The 10,763-nt window shown below is 46.4% G+C and overlaps 1 protein-coding gene across 3 annotated transcripts; it reads left to right on the top strand.

Annotated features, from left to right (window-relative positions):
• Positions 1 to 6: 6 nt before the first annotated feature.
• ccdc160 (coiled-coil domain containing 160) lies at positions 7 to 8,218 on the top strand. 3 transcript variants are annotated; one of them, XM_041195824.1, is made up of 2 exons: positions 7 to 104; positions 7,148 to 8,218. In XM_041195824.1, the coding sequence occupies exon 2, from the start codon at positions 7,160 to 7,162 to the stop codon at positions 8,129 to 8,131; it is 972 nt and encodes a 323-aa protein (XP_041051758.1). In that variant the 5' UTR covers positions 7 to 104; positions 7,148 to 7,159; the 3' UTR covers positions 8,132 to 8,218. The 3 variants fall into 3 exon arrangements, with proteins under 3 accessions (XP_041051758.1, XP_041051757.1, XP_041051759.1); XM_041195823.1 differs by lacking the exon at positions 7 to 104 and adding an exon at positions 512 to 852; XM_041195825.1 differs by lacking the exon at positions 7 to 104 and adding an exon at positions 906 to 926.
• Positions 8,219 to 10,763: the final 2,545 nt, after the last annotated feature.

Raw genomic sequence — 10,763 nt, 5'->3', positions numbered from 1 at the left:
GCTGCGCGCGCCGCCTGACCAGTGACATCAGGATTCGCCCCTCCGTCATTTCCGGGCGGTAGCGACGGTTTCCAAGGCAGGAACTTCCGGAACAACGGACAGAGGTAGCGAATGGGTTGGGCTGTAGGGGGGCGGGAGTTGTAGAGGCGGGGTGGGCTGTAGGGGGGCCGGGGTGTTGGGTAGTGGGGGCGGGGCTTGTAGAGACAGGGCGGGGTGTAGGGGATGTGTCGGTGGGCGGGGGGGCGTGGTGGGGAAGGGGGCGGGAGGAGAGAGTAGGGGGAGGTTGCTGAGGTGGGGGGAGGGTGGGGAGGGGTGGGGGGAGACAGGTGGAGAGGGAGACAGAAGGAGGGGGGTGGGGGTTTGTGGGGGCAGGGGGGAGGGGGACAAGTAGGAGGGGCGTCGAGGGAGGGGGGAGAGTGGAGGGGGTTTGTGGGGGGAAGGGGGACAAGCAGGAGGGAGGTGAGCGGGGGAGGGTGGGGTGGTGAGCCGGGGGGAAAGCGAAGGGGAGGTGAGCAGGAGGTGCGAGCAAGGATCAGTGCTTGGGCCCCAGTTATTCACAATCTAGATCAATGATTTGGTTGTAGAGATTAAGTGTAATATTTCGAAGTTTGCAGATGATACAAAATTGGGCGGAAGTGCCACAAGAGATTTTGGAGCGGCTGAGCAAGTGGGGAAAAATTTGGCAGATGGAATACAATGTAGAGAAATGTGAGGTTATCCACTTTGGTAGGAAATGCAGAAATACAGAGTATTTCTTAAATGGTGAGAGGCTGGGAAGTGTTGAATTTCAAAGGGCTGCTTTCTCCTGGACGGTGTCAAGCCTCAAGCGTTGTGGGAGACGCACTCATCCAGGCAAGTGGAGAGTCTTCCATCACAATCCTGACTTGTGCCTTGCAGATGGTGGACAGGCTTTGGGGAGTCAGGAAGTGAGTTTCTTATCGCAGGTAGCAGGGAATTAAGTGATGGTAATGCCTATTGAAAGTCAAGAAGCGATGGTTAGATTCTCTCTCTTGTTGGAGATGCTCATTGCCTGACACTTGTGTGGCGCGAATGTTGCTTGCCACTTGTCAGCCCAAGCCTGGATGTTGTCCAGGTCTTGCTGCATTTGGACACGGACTGCTTCAGTATCTGAGGAGTCACGAATGATGCTGAACATTGTGCGATCATCAACAAACATCCCCACTTCTGACCCTATGATGAAAGGAAGGTCATTGATGAAGCAGCTGAAGATAGTTGGGCCTAGCACATTACCGTGAGGAACTCCTGCAGTGATGTCCTGGAGCTGAGATGATGGGCAATTTCACATTTGCTCACATTATACTCCATACTTTAAGTGTGCTGGTACATGAATCACAAAAATGGTAGGCAGGTACAGCAAGTGATTAGGAAGGCAATTGGAATGTTGACATTTAATGTAGGGGAATGGAATATAAAAGTAGGGAAGTTTTACTGCAGCTGTATAGGGCCTTGATGAGAACACATCTGGAGTACTGTGTGCATTCTTGGCCTCCTTATTTAAATAAAGATATAATTGATTTAGCAGCAGTTCAGAGAACTTTCACTGAACTCATTCGTGGGATGAAGGGACAAAAGCAGAAAACACTGGAAAAACTCAGCAGGTCTAACAACATCTGTGGAGAGAAAGACAGCGTTAACATTTCGAGTCCGTATGACTTCTTCAGAGCATAGTCTTTAGCCATACAGACTCAAAACATTTTAACTCTGTCTTTCTCTCCACAGATGTTGTTAGACCTGCTGAGTTTTTCCAGCATTTTCTGTTGTTTCAGATTTCCAGCATCCTCAGTATTTTGTTTTAACCTAGGATGAAGGGGTTGTCTAATTAAGAAAGGTTGAACAGGTTAGGCCTATACCCATTGGAGTTTAGAAGAATGAGAGGTGATCTGAAACACACAAGATCCTGAGGAGACTTGATAGGGTGGATACCTGGAGGATGTTTCCTCTTATAGAGGTGAAGAAAACTAGGGAACATCGTTTTAAAAATAAGTGGTCTCCCTTTTAAGACAGATGAGAAACTTTTTCCCCAAAGGGTCATTGACATGTGGAATTCTCTTTCCAAGGAAGTAGTGGAGGCTGGCCCTTTGAACTTATTAAAGCAGAATTAGACAGTGAGTCAAAGGTTATGGGTGGGCAGACGGGAAGGTGGAGCTGACAAACAGAAGAGCTTACAGTGATCTTATTGAATGACAGAGCAGGCTCATGGGGCCAAATGGCCTACTCCCGCTGTGTTCTTATATTTCTATTATGGAAAAGCCTCAAAGTTTTACATAAACCTTAAGTAACTTATAGGCACATGAGATGGAGCTGTTTGGTGATTAAGTCTACTTTACTTTCGAGTCTCCAGTTTATTGTAAATAGTCCGAAAGTAAGCTTAAGGTATGGTAGGGCCGTTCAGCCATGTGGAATGCCCATCCTGTGGAATGTGGGGAGTTATGGACTTCATGTGGCCTAGAGGGGCACGTGCAGAAACTTGAGCTCCACGTTTCAGAACTTGAGCAGCAGCTGGAGTCACTGTGATTTATCTGCGTGGCTGAGGAATACGTGGATAGCATGTTTAGGGAGGTGGTCATACCACAGATTAGGAGCATGCAAGTAGAGAGGGAATGGCTGACCACCAGAGAATCTAGGAGGACCAGGCAGGTAGTGTAGGAGTCCTCTGAATCAATCTCATTCAGGTTTTCCATTTTGGACACTGGTGCGGGAGATGTTTCCTCAGAGGATGCAGCCACAGTTACATTTGGGGCACGTCGGATGGCGCGGCTGTACGGATGGGAAGGAAGAATAGTGAAAGAGGAACAGTGGTATGGGATTCGATATGGGGTGCAGACAGGTGTTCCTGTGCTTATAGATGTAAGTCAAGGATGGTACATTGCCTCGCTGGCACCAGGGTCAAGGATATCACAGCGTGGCTGCAGGACTTTCTTAAAGGGGAGGGTGAACAGCCAGATATCATGGTTCACATTGCAACCAATGACGTAGGTAGAAAGAGGGATGAAAGCAGATTTTAAGGAACTAGGTAAGACATTAAAAAGCAGGACCACAGAGGTAGTGATCTCCGGATTACTATCAATGCCATGTGTTAGTGACCATAGAAATAGGAGGTCAGAGCTGATAAATATGTGGCTGGAGAGTTGGTGGAGGAGAGAGAGATTCAGATTCCTGGGGGATTGGGACCAATTCTTGGGGAAGGTGGGATCTGTACAAGCCGGACAGTTTGCACCTCAATGGGGCCAATATCTTTGCTGGAAGGTTTGCTAGTGCTGTTGGGGAGGGTATAAACTAGTTTGGCAGGGGGGTGGGAAACTGAGGGTGGACTCAGATGGGGCAAAATCAGAAATGGTATTGGAAGGCAGAAAATCAGTGAGTGAGTCTGGAAGGCACAGGAAACAAAAGATGGAAAATAAAAAAGAGTTTGGCAGTGCTCGAGGGTAAATTATTTATTTGTTCATGAGATGTGGGCGTCACTGGCTAGGCCGGCATTTATTGCCCATCCCTAATTTCTCTTGTTCAGAGGGCATTTAAGGGTCAACCACATTGTTGTGGGTCCGGAGTCACATGTAGGCCAGACCAGGTAATGACGGCAGTTTTCCTTCCCTAAAAGACATTAGCGAACCACCTGGGTTTTTACAGCAGTCGGCAATGGTTTCATGGTCATCATCAGACTTTCAATTCCAGAATTTTCTTTAAATTATTGAATTCAAATTTCACCATCTGCTGTGGTGGGATTCAAACCTGGGACCCCAGAGCATTACTCTGAGTCTATGGATCACTTGTCTAGTGACTATGCCACTGCTTCTCCTGCCAGGAGCATAGCAAATAAAGCAGATGAGCTGAGGGCACAGGCCAGAGTTTTACCACGGTGCCTTTTTAGGGGGGGCGGGAAATTGAAGGGACTGGGTACCCGCCTGCCCTGACCACACAGCGATTTTTACACTGGGGTGGGCAAGGCCTCAGACGGGAAGCCTGCCCTTGCCCCAATTGAGACCCTTAAGGGCCGTTTCCTGGTCAGCCTCAATTTTTAGCTGGCGGGTGGGTTGAAGTTGTGTGGGGATAGGCCGATAATCAACAGAGTTACATCTCAGGCAGGAAGTGGGGGCAGTTGGGGGTGGGCCTCCATAAGAAGGCCCTTTCTGAAGACAGGTGCTGCCCCCCTCTTAAGGTCTGGTAGCCTCCAGGACTAGACAAGGCCAGTTTTACTAAGCTGAGGAGTGATTGAGCAAAAGTGTATTGCACAAAGCTACTTAAGGGTAAATCAGTGTTAGAACAGTGGGGGGCATTCAAAGGAGAAATTCACAGGGTTCAGAGTAAACATGATTCCACAAAGAAAAAGGGTGGGATGGCCAACCTAGAGCCCCCTGGATATCAAGGAGCTTTCCAGAGCAAGATAAGGCAGAAAAGGAAAGCTTATGTCAGACACTGAGAACTCAACACTACAGGAAGCTGAGAGGAGTAGAAAAAGTGGAGGGGTGAAATCAAAAACAAAATTAGGAAAGGTATGCTTTAACCTGTGTAGGGTTTGCTCCCAATTCCCATTGACTTCAGTTTTGCCAGGGCGCCTTGATGCACATTCAGTCAAATGTTGCCTGGCTGTCAAGGGCAGTCACCCTCATCTCACCTCTGGAGTTCAGCTCTTTTGGCCATGTTTGGACCAAATCTGTATTATGAGTCAGGGGCTGAGTGGCCCAAGCAAAACTCAGTGAGCAGATTATTGCTGAGTCAGTGCCGCTTGATAGCACTGTCGAAAATACCTTCGATCACTGCTAATGATCAAGAGCAGACTGATGGGGCGGACCGTCCAGGACAAAGCAGACCCACTTGATTGACACCCCATCCACCACCTCCAAAATCCACACTCTCCACCATTGGCGCACAGTGGCAGCAGTGTGTACCATATACAAGATGCACTGCAGGAATTCACCAACGCTCCAACGACAGCACCATTCAAACCCAAGACTGCTATCACCTGGATGGACAAGGGCAGCAGTTGCATGGGAACACCACCTGGAAGTTCCCTCCAAGCTACACACCATTCTGACTTGGAACTGTATCGTTGTTCCTTCACTGTCGCTGGGTCAAAATCCTGGAACTCCCTCCCTAACAGCACTGTGGGTGTACCTACACCACATGGACTGCAGTGGTTCAAGAAGGCAGCTCACCACCATCTTCTCAAGGGCAACTAGGGATGGGCAATAAAGGCTGGCCCAGCCAGCAAACCCCACATCCCATGAATGAATTAAAAAAAAGTATCCAGTGCATTCGGCTGTTTCTTGATATCACGTGGAGTGAATAAAATTGGCGGAAGACTGGCATCTGTGATGCTGGGGATCTCTGGAGGAGGCCAAGGTGGATCATCCACTCGGCACTTCTAGCTGAAGATGATTATAAATGCTTCAGTGCTATCTTTTGCACTGATGTGCTGAGCTCACACCTTGTTGGAAATATTTGTGGAGCCTCTTCCTCTTTGTTGTTTAATTGTCCAACACCATTCACGACTGGATGTGGCAGGACTGCAGAGCTTGGGTCTGATTCTATGTCTGTGGGATCGCTTAGCTCTCACTATCACTTGCTGCTTCGACAGTTTAGCATGCAAGTGTTCCTATGTTGTTGCTTCACCTGGTTGACACCTCATTTTTAAGCCTGGTGCTGCTCCTGGCATGCCCGTCTGCATTCTTCAGGGTTGATGGTAATGTTAGGGTGGTTATTGTGTTCAAGTTCAATTCTGCTGCTGCTGTTGCCCCACAGCGCCTCATAGATGTCCAGTCTCGAGTTGCTAGATCCGTTTGAAATCTATCTCATTTAGCACAGTAGTAGTGCCACACAACATGACGGAGGGTTTCCTCAGTGTGAAGACAGGAGTTTGTCTCCACGATGACTGTGCAGTGGTCATTCCTACTGATATTGTCATGGACAGGTGCACCTGTGACAGGTAGATTGGTGAGGATGGGGTGAAGTACGTTTTCCTCTCGTTGGTTCCCTCACCACCTGCCGCAGGCCCAGTCTAGCAGCTTTGTTCTTTCGGACTCGGCCAGCTCCCGACTCCCCAACTGTATACCACGGTGCTGCCATCTCTGGTGGGTCTGTCCTGCTGATGGTTCAGGACTTATCCAGGGATGGGGATGTTGTTAGTAAGGTGTGATTTGGTGAGTGTGACTGTCAAGCTATTGCTTTTTGGCACAAGCCACCAGTAAGGAGGACTTTGCAGGGTAATAGGGCTGGATTTTTTTATTTGTTCATGGGATGGGGGCTTTGCTGGCTGGGCCTGCATTTATTGCCCATCCCTAACTGACCTTGAGAACTAAGTGGCTTGCTAGGACATTTAAGAGTCAACCACATTGCTGTGGATGTGGAGTCACATGTAGGCCAGACCAGGTAAGAACAGCAGATTTCCTTCCCTAAAGGGTGTTAGTGAGCTAGATGGGCTTTTATGACAATCAGCAGTGGTTTCATGGTCTCTATTATTGAGACTAGCTTTCAATTCCAGATTTATTAATTGACTTTAAATTCCACCAGCTGCCGTGGTGGGATTTGAACCTGTGTTCCCAGAGCATTAGCCTGGGCCTCTGGATTACTAGTCCAGTGACATTACTACAACAACCACCGCCTCCCCATAAATGATGCAGAAAATTTTCCTGAACAAACTTCAGAAACTCTTGCCTTCTTTGGCCTTAATTCTATCTCAAACTATATTAGGCTAATTAAAGTTCCCTAATATAAATATTTTATTATTTTTTCACTTCCCTGTAACTTTCTTGCAAATTTGGTCCTCTATACCTTTTCCACTAGTTGATGGCCTGTAGAATACACTTAGTCGTGTAATGGTATCTGTATTATTTCTTAGCTCTTACCAAATCGACTCCATCATGTTGCCTCTAGGACATCCTCTCTCTTCAACATTGTAATATTCTCCTTCAATTAATGCTGCCAACCTCCTCCTTTCTTTCCTCCCATGTCTCTGTTGAACACCTTGTATCCAGGAATATTTAGTACCCTGTTTTGAACCAGGTCTTCATTTCATCTCGAGATCATATTTCCATGTGGCTGTGTACACCTGCAGCTTACCAACCTACAGGATTTGCATTCATCGTTTCAAAGTACTGAAGGATAACTTTTGGCTTTTTCTGTTTAATAGAAATTCCAAGAGATGGATGGGAGACATTGGGTTCAAGAACTATTTCCTCCACATTTCAGTGTGCAGGATCTTGTTGAGGTGAATGTAACTTTGGAGCCTGTGCTGGTTTCTGAACACTTTGCAGCCAGGAGAGCCAAAAGAATTGAAAATCTTTACCAGCAGAAAATGAAGAATTTTCAACAAGAACAGAAATTGAGGAGAAAAGCCTACATTTCAGGACTGATTATATCAGAAGCAGCTCCTCAAGCTTCCATCAAAGAGCTGAAACCACAGGGCTATGGTCACAATCATGCTGGGCTATGTAAACCAGACAATTCCAATAAAAGTATTGAGAACCATGTTGACGGAATGGAAGGGCAGCATCTGTGGAACACTGAGGAGCTTGCAATTTTACGCGAAACAAAGTGTAGAAAATACATTGAGCAACAAAATTTAAAAGCACAATTGGCATTTGCATATCTCCAGGCAGAAGAGGTGAAGGCAAGTAGCAAGAAACTGACAGTGTGTTTGGAAAAGAAAGAGGCCGAACTCCGTAAAACCAAACTAGAATTAGAGAACAGAACCCTGTACCTCAATCACACCATGCAAGAGAGCTTCAAAAAAGACTTGCAGATTTGCGGTCTCAGAGAAGATTTACAGGAAAAAGTAGTGACTGCATGTAACTTGAGCTCTCGATTGCAGTGGTGCAGGCTGCAAACCCAGGATCTACTCCTGGGAAAGGAGAAACTCATCTCCCATTGGAAGCAGCTGGCGCTACAGCGTCAGTTGGAAAAGGACTGTTTGGTGGAGAGATTGAAAGGACAGTCCAGCTTAGAACTGAAGAAACTACAAACAGAACTGGACACAGTGAAGGCTGAACTGAGAAAGGAGAAATGTCAACATGATCAAAACAAGGAAGCTCTGGAGTTGTTGTGCAAACATTTCTCTAGTTTACCGTCCTTGGGCCCAGCTGAAAATTTTAAAATTGAATTCCTGAATGTGTGACATGAATCCATTACTTTGTTCCAGGAAAGATTCTATCAGTAATAATTGGTTCCTGTAATTAAATTCTTGTTGACTCCTTGTTAGTTATATGGCGCCAAATTAAATTGTTTTACTTTTTAACATAAAATTATACAGCACAGAAACAGGCCCTTTGGCCCATCATGCCTGTGCCAGCCACCAAGCACCTATCTATTCTAATTTCATTTTCCAGCACTTGGCCCGTAGTCCTGAATACTATGGCATTTCTAATGCTCATTTAAATACTTAAATGTTGTGAGGGTTCCTGCCCCTCAGGCAGTGTGTTCCAGATTCCAACCACCCTCTGGGTGAAAAAACTTTTCCTCAAATCCCCTCTAAACCTCTTGCCCCTTACCTTAAACCTACTCCCCCTGGTATTGTTCAAATATATCACAGTCCTCCTCCCTGATTTTTACACCTCATAGACGTTTACAGCACAGAAGGAGGACATTTGGCCCATTGTGTCCGCGCCGGTCAACCAAGATCTGACTACACTAATCCCGTTTTCCAGCGCTAGGCCCATAGCCCTGGAGGCTATGGCAACACAAGTGAATATATAAATACTTCTTAAATGTTACGAGAGTTACTGACTCAACCACCCTTTCAGGCAGTGAGTTCCAGACTCCCACCACCCTCTGGTTTAAAAAATTTCTCCTCAACTCCCCTCTTAGCCTTCTACCTTTTACGTTAAATCCATGTGCCCTTGTTATTGACCCCTTTACTAACAGAAAATGTGTCTTCCTTTTTGCTCTATCTATGCCCTTCATAATCTTTTACACCTCTATCAGGTCTCCTCTTAACCTTCACTGCTCCAAGGAAAACAACCCCAGCTTATCCAATCTTTCCTCATAGCTCAGACCCTCCAGCCCAGGCAACACCCTGGTAAATCTCCTCTGCACCGTCTTCGGTGTAATCACATCCTTCCTATAATGTGGTGACCAGAACTGCACACAGTTTCCAATTGTGGTTGAACCAGCATTTTATATAGTTCCAGCATAACCTCCCTGCTCTTGTATTCTATGCCTCAGCTAATTAAGGCAAGTATTTCATATACCTTCTCAACCACCTTATCTGCTTGCCCTGCTACCTTCAGGGATCTGTGGACATATACACCAAGGTCCCTCTGACCTTCGGTACTTTCCAGGGTCCTACTATTCATAGTGTAATCCCTTGCCTTGTTAGCCCTCCCCAAGTGTATTACCTCTCACTTTTCCAGGTTGACTTCCATTTGCCATTGCTCTGCTCACCTGACCAGTACATTGATTTCCTCTTGTAGTTTACAGCTATCCTCCTCACTATTTACCACCCTACCAATTTTCATATCTTCTGTGATGTTCTTGATCATACCCCCTACATTTAAGTCTAAATCATTTATGTACACCACAAACAGCAAAAGCACCAAACCCTGCAGAACCCCACTGGAAACAGACTTCCAGCCACAGAAACATCCCTCTGCTCCCTGCCTCTCAGCCAATTTTGGATCCATTGTGCCACTTTGCTTTGGATCCCATGGGCTCTTACTTTCTTGACCAGTCTGCTATGAGGGACCTCATCAAAAGCCTTGCTAAAGACCGATATCGTCCTTCTCCATAGTGAACACAGGTGAAAAGTAATCATTTGAAACCTCACCTACATCCTCCAGCTCCATGCACAGATTGCCACTTTGGTCTCTGATGGGCCTGCTAATCCTCTTGGCATTAATATTTTCATAAAATGGCTTGGGATTTTACTTTATCTTGCCCGCCATGCCCCCTCTTCGCTCTCCTAACTACTTTTTTAAGTGACCCCTACACTTTCAATACTGCTCTAGGGCTTCTGCTGTTTTCAGCCCTCTGTATATGCCATAGGCCTCCTTTTTTTTCCTTATTCAATTCTCTATATTCCTTGACATCCAAGGTTCCCTGGACTTATTGGTCCTACCCTTCACCTCTATGGGAACATGTTGGCCCTGAATTCCAACTATTTCCTTTTTGAATGACTCCCACTGGCCTGATGTAGACTTTCTTACATCTTCCTACAAGTTGCTCCCAGCCCACTTTGGCCAGATCCTGCCCTATCATATTGAAATTGGCCATCCCCCAGTTCAGGACCTTTATTTCCGGTCCATCTTCGTCCTTTTCCATAACTACCTTAAATCTTACAGTTATGGTCACTATCCCCAAAATAGTGCAATGCCACCTCTTTTACTGTCACGCCTGAAGATTCTATACCCTGGAATATTGAGCTGCTAGTCCTTCCCTTCCCTCAACCATGTCTCTGTGATAGCAGCAATATCATATTCTCATGTTAATCAATGCCCTCAATTCATCTGCTTTCCGTGTAAGACTCCTTGCGTTAAAATAGATGCAATCCAGCCTTGCATTATTCCAGTTTGCCTTAACAGGTCTATATTTGCTCTGCCTTCCAGACTGACTTAGTTACTCTTCTATATTTGGCTATGCATCACCTCCTACTGTACCCCCACTCTGTATCCCATCCCCTGCCAAATTAGTTTAAACCTCCACCGCCCCTTAACAGCACTAGCAAACCTCCCCACAAGGATGTTGGTCCTGTTCTGGTTCAGGTGCAACCTGTCCGACTTGTACAGGCCCCACCTTTGCCAGAAACAGACCCA

Source organism: Carcharodon carcharias, chromosome 9 (assembly GCF_017639515.1).
Source record: "Carcharodon carcharias isolate sCarCar2 chromosome 9, sCarCar2.pri, whole genome shotgun sequence".
In the NCBI taxonomy this organism is placed as follows: Eukaryota; Metazoa; Chordata; class Chondrichthyes; order Lamniformes; family Lamnidae; genus Carcharodon; species Carcharodon carcharias.
The sequence above is the reverse complement of the archived record's forward strand: the minus strand, read 5'-3'. Positions and strand labels throughout refer to the sequence as shown.

What these genes read in the sequence shown, in the direction of transcription:
- ccdc160 (XM_041195823.1), top strand. Translation starts at nt 760, where the DNA reads ATGGTGAGAGGCTGGGAAGTGTTGAATTTCAAAGGGCTGCTTTCTCCT. An exon ending in TGGGAGACGCACTCATCCAG is followed by an intron (nt 853 to 7,147) that starts GCAAGTGGAGAG and finishes TCTGTTTAATAG; the next exon opens with AAATTCCAAGAGATGGATGG.